General features: G+C 42.1%; 2 protein-coding genes across 2 annotated transcripts in view; one reads left to right on the top strand and one right to left on the bottom strand.

Moving 5' to 3' along the window:
* TLK1 (tousled-like kinase 1) overlaps positions 1-6,025 on the top strand; it is a 57,248-nt gene extending 51,223 nt beyond the window's left edge. Inside the window, exon 21 of the mRNA XM_009075455.1 lies at positions 5,955-6,025. Within this exon, the coding sequence (XP_009073703.1) occupies positions 5,955-6,025 (71 nt within the window). The remainder of the gene's footprint in view (positions 1-5,954) is intronic.
* Positions 6,026-9,339: 3,314 nt separating this feature from the next.
* GORASP2 (golgi reassembly stacking protein 2, 55kDa) lies at positions 9,340-16,563 on the bottom strand. Its single transcript, XM_009075454.1, has 9 exons — positions 16,488-16,563; positions 15,697-15,900; positions 15,194-15,280; positions 14,621-14,751; positions 13,888-14,020; positions 13,640-13,763; positions 13,189-13,275; positions 11,119-11,214; positions 9,340-10,349 (listed from the first exon to the last, which is right to left on the bottom strand). The coding sequence occupies exons 2-9, from the start codon at positions 15,838-15,840 to the stop codon at positions 10,030-10,032; spliced, it is 1,122 nt and encodes a 373-aa protein (XP_009073702.1). The 5' UTR covers positions 15,841-15,900; positions 16,488-16,563; the 3' UTR covers positions 9,340-10,029.
* Between the last annotated feature and the right edge of the window lie 714 nt (positions 16,564-17,277).

Raw genomic sequence — 17,277 nt, 5'->3', positions numbered from 1 at the left:
TGCTGAAATCTACTAGTAATTGGACTGAGCCAAGTAGTTAGAAATGATATTTGTTACCATGTTTGTAGTAATAAAATGGTAAAGAGGTTAGAGTTAATCTCAAGGAGGGATGGATTGGGTCAAGTGCTTGACCAAGACTGGGGAGATAAGACTCAAATTCCTGTGAACTTTAATGTTGTGCATTTAAAGATACAGACACAAAGATACACACATCAATGCATACACACAAACATATTGACAATGTACTGACTCTGCCTTGTTAAGAGTACAGGAATCTGTAGCAGGGACTCTCCCTGTGCTCACACAGACCCAGTGCAGGAAGCTGAGAAGTCATCTGAGACCTCTGGACTCTCACAGCAATGCAAATATCAAACAAAAGCCATTGCTTAACTAACATTTTTCACTTTTAAGGGGTGCAGTGTCAGCACCTTCTCTATTTATGATTCAAGCAGACAGATTCTTAAAACTGTTGATCTCACAGGAGAGACAAGTACTAGATGTGGAAAGGATTACAACAGTGGAAGCAAATACTTGTCCTTGTGAATTCTTATGAACTATATTTGGAATTTAAATACAAGCATAATTAAACAGTGCTAATGAGACAGAGGGACTTATCTTCATTTGGTGTATAATTGGTATCACTGATTTCCTCATTCATTTTTTTTCCTAGGTTTAAAGCCTTTCTTGTTCCAGTGAGATTTGATGGTACAAGTTACCCTGCAGAGAGAAAGTATGTGGCCTGGAGCTTAAATTCAGCTGGAAGCCTTTTAAGAGATGCTACTTTCTTGATAGCATCAATAACTGACAGCAAAGACACCTGTGAACGTGTAGCCAACAGTCAAGCAAGGCACTCTTTTTGCGGTGCAGCCTGGAAAAATGCCGTTTCACAGAGTATTACAAGGGCCATAATGGAGAGGAAAGGTCCACCATTTCCAGTGAGGAAAACAAACCATGGTAAGAAGGTTTTAAGAGGTGTCGGTATGTAGTCCACCACTAGCAACTGAAGTTTGAATTCCCTCTCAAGAATATGCTCCAAGTCCTCCAGGAATGTGAAGCTTACATAGGAACTCTTGGTGACATTTTGTGGTGAGCACACTGCTGCAGGTCCAGGGGGAAGATGGTAATGATCTTGCACAACTTCAGTAGCTCTGAGTCCATAACCAGAGCATCAGCCACTGTTACTGCTCTGCAACCAATAGCTGATTATATTGCTGAGCAGAGGACAATAGCTACCTGCAGCTGCAGGGGCTGGACAATTTTTCTTCACCTAGCCAAAGCCAGTAAAGAAGTGTATGCAATAGCCAAAGTCAAGTCACCAAAGTTCAATTTTTTCTTTTCAGTTGTCTTTGTTTTGACTCAAGCTCTTTTATATTATGCCTCGAATAGATACAAGTTTTGGAGGTTTTAGTCCACATCTGTTGCGACAAACTGCAGTAAAATCAGCTGTTTCCTAAGAGGTAGCACTATATGACTGTACATTTCAGTGCTGCCATGCATGCCAGGGTGCTTGTGCTTATTGGCTGACAAGGGTGCTCAGAAGCATCATTCACTTAAGACTTTGCTGTGCATCACATCCTAGTGGGAGTGCTTGCAGCCAGCTGGAATCTGTTCTCAGTGACTGCCTGTCAAGCTTCTCCAAACCCTTCTCCCTCCACAGTGACCATGGCTAACCAAATGTCTGTCCACCCACTGAGCCAAAGCAGTTCAGAGAGGAGCATTACAGTGTCTGTGTGCAGGCTCTGCTGGATACAAAGAGGATAGAGGGAGATGAATTCCACAAAATAGCAAATGTTTTTCATCTTACTCCAGTAATTCAGCACAGGCTTATTCTTTGGGTTGCTGAACCCAAGACTTTGTTTTGTCCTTTTCTGGAAGGGGATTTGAATGCTTCCCTGCTAAGACTGCTATGCAGATTAATCTGAAACATAGGAATTATTACAAGCATTTGGTCTCAAATTCCCTTTGCTCAGTTTCACTGGACCACTCTGACTATGTCACCCTCTGTAAATACCCCTCTCCCTTTTTAAGCCTGTCTGGTTTGATCATTTAGGGCCCCATTACTGTTCCATAAGTTGAGACTTGCAGCTGTCCTTCCCATTCATGACTGCCTGGATGAGCTATTCAGTCAGCTATCTGGCTACTGATTCATAGTCAAGAATACTGGTTTTAACTTTCCAGGGGAACAGATCATTTTAGAAGTTGTTCTGCACCCCAAAAAATACTTCCATCTGTTTATATATTTCACAGAATGGCATGTCTGTTCTTGCTGCTTTTTCACAGTAATAGTTCAGGCGTTCAAGCACTTAACACTGCCTCGTGGTTGAACAGCAATGAGAAACACTATTGGTAACCAGAAGACCTGAGAGCAGCAAGCAAGTACAGCTGCCCCACCTGTGAGTGATCCAGAGCCACAGCCACTTGTCCCTTGAGCCTGGCTGAAAAGATGCCTTTTCAAAAGCAGTATTTCTTTCTGACTGAGCTGTGAAACACAGGTCCTGACTGGCTACAGCCATGAAAAATCCCATGGCTCACCAAGTACCAGTGACTGAAGTCGTAGCAAATTTGAGAAGTCTTATCACTGCTTTCTGCTGCCTTAAACATAATTTTCATTTATATTCCTTTTTAACCATCTTAGCTTAACTGCTGGGGAGTCCCACTGTCAGGATTAAACAGATGTTTTATTTCCTGCCAAAGGTGGGTGAAATAATAATCACCAGCTCTGCCTCATTGACTGCCATGTAGTCTGGAAAGGTGCCATATGCCCAGCACTCAGGGACTGCTGCAGGCAGAAGGCTGAGGGCATGATTTATTATTTGCCTAATCAATTTAAATGCTGTCCTTCTTTCAGAAAGCACATTTCTAGTCTTCATAAGGAGATATGTACAGGACTTATCAAGCACTCTCCTCCAGTGAAGTGCACCTTTCTGTTTAAACAGCCCATGTTGTCCCCCTTGCACAGCACATGGGGCTAGACACAGACCTTGCTCTTGGAACTGCAGTGTGCTTATGAGCTGCTCTCAGCAGCACTATCAGGTGTAGAGGTCCTTCAAGTTCAGCACCATGTGCAGGAACATCAGTTTCTATTACTCTCAATACTTGCCAAGAGTTGTCCTCGAGAAGAGTGTGGTACCTCTCCTCCAGCACACAAATGCTGTGAGTGCGGGCAAGCTCCTTGTTGCTAACCTGCCTCTTGAAAACTTCTGCTGTGCCTTCCCAGTGCCAGGATGTGGTGGTTCAGGTGTCAGGCAATGTCTCCAGCCCTCATTTTCCACAGGAGCTGCAGGGCTCTGAGGGAGAGCCCGGGCTGCGGCTGACGTGGCAGTGATCAGGGTGTGCAGAGCACACCATGCAGTGGATGTGGGCGGTGACTTCTGCTCCTTTCCTGGAAAGTCCAAGGAGAAGTAGTTAAAAAAGCATGGGGCACTCCTCGTGGGAGGATGACAAATGAGAAATCCTAGGCAAGAGGTGACAGTAGGATCCCTCTGCTCTGTGGACTAGCCAGAGTGCCACAAGCAGAGATTAGCAAGGAGAAAGCCATCTGGCTTCTGTCCTTTAGCAGCCCTTTCAGCACCTCTCTTCCTATACACCACAAGAAATCTCCCTGTGTTTTTAGCAACCCTTTCTAGCCTTTCTCAATCATACTACAAGGCCATCTACAGATGACATAGACACTAAGGTGTGAAGAGAGAGGAAGATGATATAGCAGACAAGAATCTAAGATGCTTCAGACCTTTATCCAGAAATATTACCCCTGTAGCCCTGGTTATGGCAGCAACCACCAAGGCAGGAAGTCCTTTAGAGCAGAAGCTAGTCATGTACTTACTTATTGAGGGATGGTGTTGAGCTGTCAGAGGCAGAAGTTTGTAGGCTGACAGGCATTGTAAGGACAGGAACAAAGGCTGGTGCGAGTACTTCTGCAGCCTGAGAGACTGGGGAGCAGCCTGTGCTGAGCTCCAGCAGTGTGAATGTGCAGGTGAGGCTGCACAGCCATGCTCCTGTGGGAGTGACTCTGACAGGGTCCAAGGAGCATTGGAAAAATATTTGGTTCAGTTCCTCAAAGTTCTTAATATTTCACCCCGAATTCCTCAAAGTCTTCCTATGCCTTTATGATATGTACTTCTAGGCTAAAAATATTCAAAAGCACAATGCAATCCATAAGTACATTATTTTTGTTACTTTTTTTTTTTTCAGTTAGGAATGAAAACAGTCAGGAACTGGGTTAGGAACAGTAAGTTTTTTGTCATGATTAAGCAGTTAGTGCCCAGAGAGCAAGTGTGGGTTTGGGTTGTGGGGTGTTTTTTTTGTCTTCTCTCTGAATAGGTGTTACTGGTAAGATGGGTAAAAAAATCTGTTTCAAATGAAAATGCAACCTTGAAACAAAGGTAATTGTTTCACAAATTCAGTCATTCCCAGGACCCAGCATGTTTTTGGCCATACACAGCCTTCCAGTTGGTTTCTATTTTCTTAGCAGTTGTAGTTGCTCTCTTTAAGCATTTTACCCACATACTGTTTATATGTACAAAACCATCTCCTATTGTCAGACTTCTGAGCCTGAGTAAAGCAGTGTCACTGCCTGGGACCATGCTGAGTCTATTCCCTGTTTCATGTGAACACCTATTTACCTGAGGGCATAAACAGTGTTGTGAAATAGCTTCTCATGTGTTTTTCTTACTTACTGTTCTAGCTTTTAGCATCATAGTTGCTAAAACTTGACTGATGCCCAGTAAATGTTAATACTGAAGTGCTCTTGAGCTGCTAAAAAATGGCAACTTATCTTTACAAGTTTTGATGTTTCTTAAAGAAGTTGCACTGTTCCTCTGAGCTAGCTTTAGTTCCAGATTCTGTCTCCAAATTGTGTAAGCACTGCCTGATGGTATATGCACAGCTCTGAGATCATATAATGGGTACAAATGCCAGGATGGAAAGGTTAAAATCTTCCGTTTGGTTTAAAGACTATTTTGAAGACTCACTAAACAGAATTTCAGGGGAAATTACTTGAAGGCCAAGGGCGAGATGCTAGCACATTGGTCACTGCTAAGCCTTAGCTACCGAACTGCCTGTGTGCTCTCTCTGTACAGGACCAAGAACTGAAAGCTACTTCTCCTGCACCAGGTGAGAATGTAGTGGTGTTTGCTGAAGAGTTGGCCTTTGTGTCTCTCATTTAGGAGCAAGAACACTGATTTGAACTGGCTGTTCATGAGAGCTGCCAGCAGAGGATGTTGGCTCAGGCATTGCCAGGGCTGGGAAGAGATCTCTTCAGGGAGCAGGACCTGGGCAGTGCTGTCATGTCCTTTTCTGCACAGCGAAGGGTCCAGATGAGTCACACCTCAGTGACTCCCATTACATGCAGTGCCTCTCATCAAACAAAGCTCATAGCTCTGCATTGTTTTTTCTAATACTGTAACCATTCACTTCAAGCTTCTCTTACTTAACTAGCAAGCCTATGTTGACTACAGGTTTTGTGGCTTGAGTTCACTTATGTTTCCTTTATTTTTTTAGCTTCAGTTGGGGTTTCATAGCTCATCTAAGCTGCAAGGGCCATGAACAAAGTACATGAATATGCAGCCACTTGCTGGCTGCTCAGCAAACAGCTCTCAGACAAGAGGATTGTTATTAAAACCGGTTGTTTTGTTGGCAGAATAGGCTTTCCCCGTTGCCATGGGCTGCCCAAGGTGAGCCTGACCTCTGTGGTCTCTGACGCTCTCTCTTGTGGGTGAGCTGAGCAATGCTGGAATGCAGCTTTTAACATGGATTAACTGTGAACCTAACACAGAAAACAGTTCAGAGAGAGTGAAAATACTACACTGCACAACTAAGGATGAAACATAACTTTTGCTCCCATGGGATAAAAGTTCTGAGGCTGAAAATGTGATTATTTGATAGGACCACAGTCATCCTGTCAGTGCACAGTAATGTTTGCAGCCTTCTCTTAAGACAGAATTTTTTCTTTCCAGGTGCACAGAAGGGCAGTGGAGAGGCCGACGTGGCCAGTGGGCAGAGATGGGACTGCACCCTCCTGATGTGAGTGAAGTAACAACACCGTGCATCCCTCACCCTTTCCACCCAGAGCAGGTCTCCACAGGCTGGGTCTGTCACCTTTGAACTCTTTGGTCTTGATGCAGTTTCACATGCCCCATGGTACAAACCCAGCACTTTGATACTAACTTCAACTGAAATACTGTGCACAGGCTGTTCCTAAGGAACACCAGTCATCCACCAAGAGAAATTCTGAATTGCTAACTGCAGCCTGGCAACGTAATGTATTCACAAGGCCAAAGGATAAACAGGAATTGAGGTTTCTGGAAAAGGATGTATTTGTTCCTTGCTCAGCTCACTAGCTCTCTAGCCACCATCTGCAAACCTCCTGCTCTGTAAAATGGCAGATTACTATCCTCTAATTCTTTTGCCAGGGCTGCAGGGCAGAACTGCTAGAGATTCACCTGAGCTTAGTGAAGTTTTCTCTTTGATTGAGGCTGTGGGTTTTTTTGAGAATCAGTTCTTGCACCTTAAGTAGTTCACTTTACAACAGTGCTCTGGCAGGTGTTGTCTCCCTGTTACACCACAGCTAAAAGATCAGTTTCTACCACAGCTGTTAGACAAAAACTAGTTTGAGGATTTTTGTTTTCTCAGCTAAACTACCATTTCTGAGCTAGAGTTATTACTAGAAGGCACAGCAGTGCAAGACACTGCAACGGATTCTGGGTGTCTAAACCCAAGTGATGAACCACAAAAACTGAGCTTGGTGCCAGTGGGGCCTCCATGTGAGGGAGTGATTGTGACCACATTTGACTAGTACAGACAAGGCCTGTGTATAACTGAGGAAGACAGGGTGCCAGGATCAAACATCCCTGATCCTTACCCTGCTGCCTTCACCTAATTCCATAATCAGTACTTCCATCACGGAGAGGTTGGAAATATTATCCAGGCCTCTCCTGCAGCATTACAGTATCTCAAACAAGTCCCTGCCTGTACGGATCTGCTCTCTTCAAAACAAACTTTCACCCAGCCCGGTGATTAGCTTGGCTTAAGTCAGCACAACCCTGGAATTTAGAAATAGCTTAGGCTCAGCCCATTTCTGCCTGCAGATCAGTTGGGGTTACAGTTCTCAAGCGGCACCATTCAGCACCCAGCTGGCATCCATTTGCCTGCAGTTGCTGCTGCGGGGGGCGGGAACAAACCACCCGACACCCTCGTGGCTGTCTCATCCTGCGAATTCAGCCAAGAGAAACCAGTGCTCGCCATCTCGTGGCCCTGCACAGCTATTTCCCGGGAGCGAACGGAGCTCCAAGTGCGACAGGGAGGCTGAATGTGGCCAAGATTCAGAAGATGGCTGCGAGGGCTCAGAAACAGCCCTGACCCCAGAACAGGGGTGAAACCTTCACCCTTAGCGCTTTGTCCACACTCCTGCCCTGCCCCTGCAGCCTGAGCAGCTGTTTCTCAGAGCAGCAGCAGAGCCTCAAGCTGCAAAAGGCACCTCTTGAGCCTGTCTCACACAAACACCACTGCCCCCAGAGCAGCCTTTGGTGGAGCAGGAAATTACCTTATTCGTTTTACAGCATCTCATAGACGTTAATCATTCTTAATTACATGCAAAGCTGGGGATGTTCATGGTACATCTGTCTTCATCTGCTGTCAGCACTTGTTAAAGAACTCCATGTGTCAATGCTTTAAATAAAGCTAATGTGCCTGTTCGTAACTGTTCATTAACAGCTGAATACGTGAACTCATGGAAATAAGGTTACCATTTACTGTCAGGCCCTTCGTGTATATTAACTTCCTATCCCTCCTCACTCTCATTTTTTTTTCTGGGAAAAACAAGTAATTAAGAGACTGGCCAGAAATGATAAAGGTACAATTTCACTAAATCTTGTTGAGGGAATTTAAAAAAAATAGTGATAGAGTGCAATAATATGACTACAAGGTCTTCACTTCTATTTTAAGCAGTAAGTTTTTGACTCCTCTATGTTTATGACTTTGTAGCTGGGAGATTACAGCCTCAATCTGCACCACTGCATCATCTCCAAATTTGAAGTCGCATTATCTTTAGCAGAATTGCTGATAGCTATGAGAGTAGTGGATGTAAGGCAGTGTTGCCATCAAAAGGCTGGATATATAGTCAGCAACAAGGCACCTTAAAATAGCTAGCCAAAGTGCAGGACTTCAGCTTACAAGACCTATAGAAGTTTGCAGCTTGCTGGTGGAAAGTACAAAATCATGCCAGATGAGTTCACATGTTACTCCCAGAGACATTGTGCCATACTGTCACAACAAAACAACTACTCAAGGATCCTAGTTCAAAGCATCTGATCACAATCAGCAATTGCTCTATATTGGGTATGTGACAAAACTTCTGTATCTACTGTTCCTGAGTTGGAAATGTGTAAAATAGTTGCAGAAAAGACTGTAAGACCTGTGAGGTTCTGTGAAGCTTGATACTAATACACTTTGTATAGAGGAAAGAAAAGAGGGAACATCCTTCTTCTCATGTCAAGGTTTAATTCTGAGGTATGTGACACTGGATTTACAAGAAAAATAAAAAATACATTCGGAGGAACAGCAAGTGCCCTACTTAGCAAGGCAGAGGGATTTCACACTCCAAGCAGCTGAGAAAAGAAACCACTCACAGTATGAAGTATCTGGGGTCTGTCTTTGACACAGGCTTTTGCCATAACCAGTAGTGAGGAATGAGCAGTAGTGGTGCACAGGTAAAAATGAGACAGGACAACAGGTATTAGATAAGGCTTCCACTTGAACTAATTGTTTGAGATATTACTATTATGCTATGAATATGATCAGCAGGTTAGATGAAACTACTATTCCAAACACTAAGCAGGCAAACTACATTGCCAAGATGAATTACACAGCTGCTGAGACAGACTTTAGCTCCAGCCTGCTGATGATATGGCTAAAGTTTGCATATGCTTGTAGCACACACAGATAAATGAAATTCCAGTAATATAGAAGGATTAGAGTGGTACAGAAGAGTTTTCCACAGCTACTGCACCCCATGCCAGGAGCAAAGGTTGTGAGCTGGAGTACAGTGCACACAGCAGTTCATACAAGTGTATCATCTAATCTACAATTTTCATCCTAAATATCAATTTAAAAAGCCAAGCATGAATCATATGCAGTCAGATTTCATGACTCACTGCTGCAATGGATTTAACCTCAGATGCTGATCCTGCCTGCCATAAGGTGTCTGGCATTCCCTCTTGGACCCATTCATCTGGAGAGGAGCCGTTCACAGATTGGTGCTAGAGAGCTGAGTCGAAAACAGTTAAATTAAGACTTTAAGCATCAAAAAAAAATAAATGTGCTATTTTGTCACACAAAGAATAAAATTCCAGGAATTTATTGCTGTATGTATGCTTAATCCATTAATTTGTCTTACATGAAGTGCCAAAGTGTGTGCTACATTTAACATTCCATGTATTCCCTTCCAAATGCTGTTTTACAGTGGGCGAATGAAACAACGCAGCAGCAGTCACAAAACACGGCCTGAGCATCTCCCAAGAGCTGAAAGATTTGTGTACAAGCTGAATAACGAGATGTCAGTTAACAGGTCACTCAGCAACTTTAATAGGTGGAAGTTTTGCAGCGTTAAGATTTACAACTCAGACTGAACTCGTCCCCACTGCAGTAACAAGATACTGGCAAAGAACAAGAGCTGTGGTACGTAAATGTCACACACAAGACCTGCTTCAGTTCTAGCAGAAGCAATAACTGCTAAATGTAAGCAAGGACAAGCCCAGGGGGTAAGGCTGTCAGCCTGTATTAAAAACATACACCTCCGAGTTTGGCAGTGGAATTGTTTACCACCTTGACTTTGTTTTTTGGTAACATAACAAGTACTCTTCTTCCCCTCCCACACTTTATAAATCCCCTTTTATTTTTATTATACCTCCATATTATTTACAGGACTCCTAAAGATTAAGTACAAACTAGTATGAAATTAATGATAGCTTGCTTTTCAAATATGTATCCCATGGCTAAATAAATACCAAGCCAATCCAACAGACTGATCTGGAGTTATGATTCAGAAGCTTGTGTATCTGTGACTCCAGCTGTTTTCTCATTAGCTGTGGAGGATTCATTTGATCTGTCAACAATAGTTGCCACAGAAGTTGGAGTAGCACTATCCAAGGTGAGTGCAGAGGTCTGTTCTACGTTTACAGTAGTGCCAGGGTTGATGGGAAAGCTTCCAGCTTGAGTAATAGAGGGAAGCAGATCTGTAGGCACTGTAGATGCCTCTGTGACCAAAGGAAGCACAGGAACACATTTGGGTGGCATTGATAGAGGAGTCATTCCCATTAGGTTCAGAGGCGGCAAGGAGGGAAGGGGTGGCAAACCTGAACAGAAAGAGGGGAAAAAAAAAGGCAGTGAGCTGCTGCATACCACAGACAGACCTGCAGAGGCTCTGTTTGCTTAGAAATTTTACCTTCTCTAATCTTCTATTTGCTCTGGGAGAGGAGGAAGCTTTTTGCACTTAGTGTGAGCATGGCTGACATACAGCACTGACTCAGCAGCCAGTTTCAAGCCTGATGCTTTTCAGATTTCAGAACTGAAGAATCAGAGTAAATTCAAGGTTGCTTGTACCTCCCCCCAGAGGACTACATATTTTATGCATTAATACTGATGATTGGCTTTTTTCTGGCCTTCACTGAAAGTGCCAGAAACAAGACGTTAACAAGGGCTGTATTCCATATAAGCTTTCAATTTCTTTTTGCTTACTCCACGTGCACCTTCAGCAGTTTTGTTTTATTCCAAACCATAAACTGAGTATTAGTTCATACTTCTGGCAGTCAGGGAGCTTCAATCTCCTCATCTAGCATCATCCTCTTTTCTTCTACCCATAAAACAATATACTTTCACTTATCTCAGACGATAAATCAGGTAATATAAGATGAAACATCTAAATACAGACAAGGGTTTAGAATTAGTATATCTAAAGACATATTCCTTGTCTGCTGCATCTGGGCACCAACATCCACTCCCATCTCAGGCAAACATTTAATTTATCCCCTTCAGGTATGCCCCAGATGACTCTAAGTTAGAGTGTGAAGGATGAAGGACACCAATTACACCAATTACAGTGTTTGAGTCTGCAGAAGCACATACCAGGCTGCATGATTTCTGGAACAATCTGTGGTGCAGGTAAGTTAAGTTTGGACAGATCAGTCAGGTTAGGGAGCCCTGCTGGTAATGGCATCAGACCTAGGAGAAAGTTGAAAACTTAAAATTGTTTTGGTTTGTTTTCCTGTTCCTGAGATCTTATTAGTAATTTTAAAATTATTTACGTATTTATTATAATTTTTATATATAATAATGCAAATTCAACCGAATTTCAGCTTTTAAGTTGCACAGAGAAGACAGAAACCTCTTGCAGGAAGTCTGGACTACTCCCAACCCTTCCTATTTTTTGAGGAAAGCTGAATCTTATTTCAAGGAATTATAAGATTTGCATTCCAAGTTCAGTTTTCAGCAAAGGCAGTTGTTTCACCACAGCACTACACCAAAAGCCCAATCTGAATGGCAGACAGTAATAATGGATGAAGTACATCGTATTTCTGATCCCTAATATTGATTACTCAGGAGTTTATAACTAGAGCTAAACACAAAAAATATAGATAAAAAGGAATGCCAAAGTAATTTTCAAAGTCAGGAAGGACTAAAAGCAGAAGAGAAACAGCCCAGCTGATGAATGCAACACATGCCCTTCCATCACTGCGTTTGCTGTGGAACATCTTCCCACTCCTGAATTTCCTGTCTTAGAAGAGCTGCATTTCTGGGATAAGGGCTCTATTCTTACTTTCTGTTTAGTTCAGAGAGGGCCAATTCAGAAACAAACTGTTGATACTGCAGTTTTAAAGACACAGAAAAGTCTTCAAAGCAAGGCCAGTGTAGAGAGATTTTGATTCAAACCCAGCCATCTTCACCTCCCCTTGAATTCATTGGCCACAAAGGCTGACGCAGTCTAACTCAAAGAGCTCTCAGCTCAGCTACAAGCAACTTTAGTTTGAACTTCACAAAAATTCACTCAAATTTTAAACTTTCTGTCTATTTAATACAAACAGTTTCACTAGTCTGTCCAAGCAAATTGCAAGAAACAGTCTAACTGCTTTCAAAAAAGCAATGATACTATTCAGAGATAAAGGTGACAAGAAAACTTGCATTTGCAGAGTTGGGGGAAGGGGTGAATAGGTGGCTAGGGAAGAAAAAGACATTAACTGAAGCTGAGTTTCTTAGGAGTTTGCTATTTTCTCTACGCAGAACAAGATTCAAGTTCTCTGCCCTTGTCTGCATGCACTTAGCTCTACTGCACAGCCTTCTCATGTTAGAAAATGGACCTCCAAGCATTACTCAACACTTCTGGACACATCTTTATCTACTTGTCTCATAGCATGCAAAACATAAAATACAACTCCTTCAGTGTTCTGGAATGCACATTTGAGTTGCACCAATGACAGAGCAAAATCCTGTACAATCCTCATTTTGCTCACTGTGCCTAATTCTGGAATACTAGTGCTTGAAAGGTTCATTATTATCAGTACTACTGCTTTGTAGGCATTCTTGCTTTTGTTATACTAGTTTAAATTACTATATAATTCAGAAACAGCAACTGCAACAAATTCTATATTGTTAGCCCTCTGTTTAGACTAGGTAGGACAATCAAGCTAGGTATTAAAAAGGAGTCTCCTAAAATGGAGGTTTTCTGGGTGAAAGGAATGCAGAAATAGGCAAGATGTGTCTTCTCTGATCTTTCTTTTGTCATGATGTCTGAGTGCAAAGCAGAAACTGGACACTGCATTTATTTGCAAAAGTTTATTGCAACATACAATTTATGAACAACAAAAACTAGTAATATATCAACTCAAGGAATGTTGCAAATAACTAAGCAAAACCTTCCTGAGAAGTCCTGAATGCTGCACCTACTGTGCAAGAGGCCCCAAAAGGTAAACATTTTGAACTGTGTTGCCAGGTCAGTCCTCTGTGCTACAGATCTGCTGTGAACATACTCTAAGAAAAGTAATTGTTCACACTGTAGAGGTTGTATAGAGATCATTAACAGGAAATGTGCAAGTTGAATGAAGTTATACCTTCCCCAAAAGCAGTGGAAAAGCAGCTCTCTTCCCTTGCTCCCTTAAGATTTTTGCTTCAGAAATGTTGCAAGAAATTTTACCCACTCACCTGGCAATGTAGTTGCTGGGTTAGCTGGTGGCACAGAGGTAAGGGACTGACTGACTTGTGGTGGTAACAATGGAACCGTTGGAACACCTGTTGGAGTTCACAGGGAGACAACACTCACTTTAAGCATACAGCACTTCAGCTCCCTTCCTCAAGGAATACAAGTAAATAATCAGTTACAGGAGAATTGCTATTTGCCTGAACTATAAAATGCTGATGAAGGAAAATAGTATTCTAAATAATACTCATGGTATTTCTGATAGAAGTAATTTGCACCTATTTTGTGAGCAAATAAGGGACAATTCCAGTACTTTAGCTTTTACTGTTGAGAAAAGTTTAAGAGAAAATTTAATTCTCTCTTCAGCCTTCCATTGCATTAATAGAAACATCTATGAGAGCAAAAAAAAAAGTCAGGAACCCCCATGCATTTCAGGTCAGTTACTTCCATACCAACCTGTACTGAGAACACTACTGACAGTAGTTGAGGGTGAACTAATAGAAAGTCCTGACAGACTCTGCTCAAGGCCTGCTGACCCAGGAGGGAGAGTGGCTGAGGGATTAACTGATGACAGCTGAACCTTATTGAAAGGGAAAAGAAAGTCACATCATTAGGGTTTGTTTCCACAAAATCCATCAGAAGCAGAAAGGCAGTATAACATGATAATCCACTTTTACCAAGCCAAAGCAGTGAGCACAACTTACCTCTGTGAAGCCATCTTTGAGGGGACTGAGAGATGCACTAGGCAACTGTCCCGGGAGAGAAATTTTCTTTCCCTCTTCAAATGGGCGTGTAGGTATCCTATGTAAATATCCATAACCAATGCCACACCCTAGGCTTTTAAAATAGGAACATTTAAAAGTCAGTGAAGTGACTTCACAGCTACAGACTCTATAGCAAGCAACACATGTAGGACTCAACAACACCAAGTTTCAGAGTAAGTTCTGTACAACCTTCCTCTCCTACCCCAATGTTGCCTCATTTTATATGGACAAATAATCAGTATGAGACAACTGAAAGGGAATTCTGCAGCTTTTAGCAATGAACATTCAGCACAAAGTAAACTTAATTACTATTTAAATCAAGCAGCTATACCAGGAATATAGCTTGGAATTGAAGTCAGTTGTTCCTTGAAGCCCTCTGTTCTGGCTACTGGGCAATACTTCAAGAACATACTACAGGCTAATGACTATTTGAAGCCTAATGCAGAGAGCAACCTTGCACTTTGTGCCTTTCTGCACTAGTTAATTTACTGATTTAAACACCTCATTAGCAACTGCATCTGAATTTAAAGTCAATACATAATTTATTATAGCAGAAACACCTCTGATATAACAACACTCTTTTCCTGTCTTTGCAGAAAACTCAGGCAAGCAGCTTTTAGGCTGGTGCTAGAAGACAGTTGCCCCATCCCCCTGTAACATACTGTCTCCTTACCTGCCTTCTCCACCCCAGGCAGAATTTGGAGTAATCACCACTTCTCGACAATTATCTGTGTCTGTGTTGTACACATAGAGTTTTAATGGCTTTGCTTCATGTGTTTCAATAAGGGAAAAGAGATCTTCAGACTGCAAAAAGATAAAAATGAGTAAGAGCTTGCTTGTCCTTTTTTCAATCATTTGACATTAGATCAAGCATTCTAGTCCTGGCTTTCTGCAACAGAGCCTGGTAACAGCCACATGTTGCAGTTGTTGCAGTGCTGCTGTTTTATCTCAAGGCCAACATTAACACATGTTTTGCTAGCACAACTCAGAAGATGTGGCACAACTGACTACAAAGCTGCTATTTGAAATACTAATATTAGAGTACAAAAAGGTTTCTGTCTCACATTTCAGAGCAGTTTTTATTTCCAGAATTGCATTTAAGAAGAGGCATCATGCCAGATCTCCTTCCTCTTTGCATTTGACTCTTTTCACACCAAACAGAGACAGAACTGGGGATGTTTCAAACTGCCCTGGTACCACTGTTTTTTTAGTTTAAGAAATAAAACCCTTATTTTTATATACTTACCTCATTCATGACAGTATCTGCTCCAATGATATAGTCACTATGAGGTCTAAGTCCAGCTAATGCAGCAGGAGAATTTGGCTCCACTTCCTAATTTTGAGATGGAAAGTTACAAAACACTACATAACTGTCAGGGTGTAGCAGAACAGTTAGATGTGCAGCTCACACAAGTTCCAAGTCAGACAAATTGGTCAAGTTTTCAACACAATTAGTAGAGTAGTCACAAAACTAGTGAAACAGATGGCAGTGCCTCCTGATACTGTTCTGGTGTTGTACCAATCACAACAGTATTGGACAAAACCACAGATTTAAGTACAACACTCGACAGTATACTCACAGACACACAGTTCTAGCCCAAAAGTCTTTCCAAACCCAAAATCAATGAAAAGCAAACAGACCTATCTGATCTCATGGCTTGTTAGCTATATCCCTTGCAAGTTACTTTTTGATAGCAAGATAAAACCAGTAAGCAACAGTAAGAAAACTCCTTGCAAGTCCATACATACCAAGACATGCCATACGTTTTCATTGGCCCCATCAAAGCTGCAGAAACGAATGCTCACTCCCAGCAGGCCCTGCCCACCCCACATGTTGCTGGGGGTCACTGATGTTTCTCTCAGTTCCAGTGTTTTGCTACTGTACACAAGCATTTTTACAGGTTTTTCAACGTTTGCTTTCAACAGGTCCTTGAGAGTGTCATTATCTTTATTCTGCAAATGTTCAAACAAGAGCTCAGGTTAGTGGGTAACAGAACAGGCATTCAGTTCTACAGCAACACTTTTGCATTTCAAAGGTGCTGTAAACACTGTGCATTATCAGAACATATATTTACAGCTACTGTGTAACAAGTATCCAGTCCCCTCACAATTCTAGAACACAACTCAGGTGAAAACCTGGGATTTCATAGTAACAGGCCATGCTGTTCCAACATGACAGCACTTAACTGAATCTGTGATCAAATGCACTTTGTAGCTTTTCAGAGGCTTTCTCCAGTCCAGGCATACTGGGGAAAGAGCTTACCCACAGCTGGTTTGTTCCACTGTTCTGATGGTCTGTTGTTTCACTACAGCTCTGCTTGAAAACTTTCCCCCATGCCTCCTGCCCAGCTAACAGCTTGGACAGCAGCTCCTTCCATCAACCTGCTTTGACTGAAATGAGTTTGCAAGTTCTCACAGAGGTAGTTTTACAGCCAGAACTGGGGGGACACTAGCACAAGCCTCCAGTGGTGGATCAGCAGGCAGTCCTACCTTGGAGCAGACTGTTCATAGTAAGAGTTCTAACACAGCAATGCACTTACCAATCTTGAACCGTTAATGGACACGATGAAATCAAAGAATGGCTCCAATCCAGCTCTGTGCCCTGGTGAGTTTTCTTGTACCTAACAAAGTTAAACGAGAATTTAGTAAAAGGGAACTAATGCTGATTCATAGATTAGAATTATATTTCTACTTATGCTAACTGTAGTTCTAGAAGCTACTAATATTTACAGGTCTGATTTTTAAAGATTCAAATATAATCTTTAGGACCAAAACATCCCTCCCTTAAAAAAAAACCAAGAGTGAAATGTCAAAAGAGTCAGTAACTTATACACTGAGGAATGACACAACAGTAGCCACACCCCAGGAAAAGCACTGCTTAACAGCTGCAGCAGATAAATAGCAGATATCTGTTTCAATAAAGGAGATTATGGTCAAAGGACAAGCTTAATGAATTCTGAAAGAGCTGGTTATAAAGCATTATCTTTCCACAGAAGCACCAACATTGGATCTTGCTTTTTATCTTAAGCTTACTAAAGGAAGAGTCACATCTGTGTAAGCATGGGTTGCTATCTCATGATTAAACATCACCTGCTGACATTCTTGAGACACAGAAAGCATCTGTACAGCCAGTGATTCATCAACATAGCATCAAGTTTCAAGAGAGGAACATGTGCAACTCTGCAGCCATGACAGCTCAAATAATCCAACCACTCCACTAAGACAAGGCCTAAGTATTGGATTCACCCTGCTCCCAGAAGCTAAAAGTACCCATTTAATTCCAAATGGAGTAACAGATACATTTTGCCAATGTTGGTTTTTACTATTAGG

This window comes from Acanthisitta chloris, unplaced genomic scaffold, assembly GCF_000695815.1.
Source record: "Acanthisitta chloris isolate BGI_N310 unplaced genomic scaffold, ASM69581v1 scaffold28515, whole genome shotgun sequence".
NCBI lineage: Eukaryota > Metazoa > Chordata > Aves > Passeriformes > Acanthisittidae > Acanthisitta > Acanthisitta chloris.
The sequence above is the reverse complement of the archived record's forward strand: the minus strand, read 5'-3'. Positions and strand labels throughout refer to the sequence as shown.

Coding starts and splice junctions, on each gene's coding strand:
- GORASP2 (XM_009075454.1), bottom strand. CDS start 15,840: ATGCTTGTGTACAGTAGCAAAACACTGGAACTGAGAGAAACATCAGTG. Junction 13,764..13,887: donor TCAAAGATGGCTTCACAGAG/GTAAGTTGTGCT, acceptor CCTTTCAATAAG/GTTCAGCTGTCATCAGTTAA. Junction 10,350..11,118: donor TCCAGAAATCATGCAGCCTG/GTATGTGCTTCT, acceptor CTTTCTGTTCAG/GTTTGCCACCCCTTCCCTCC.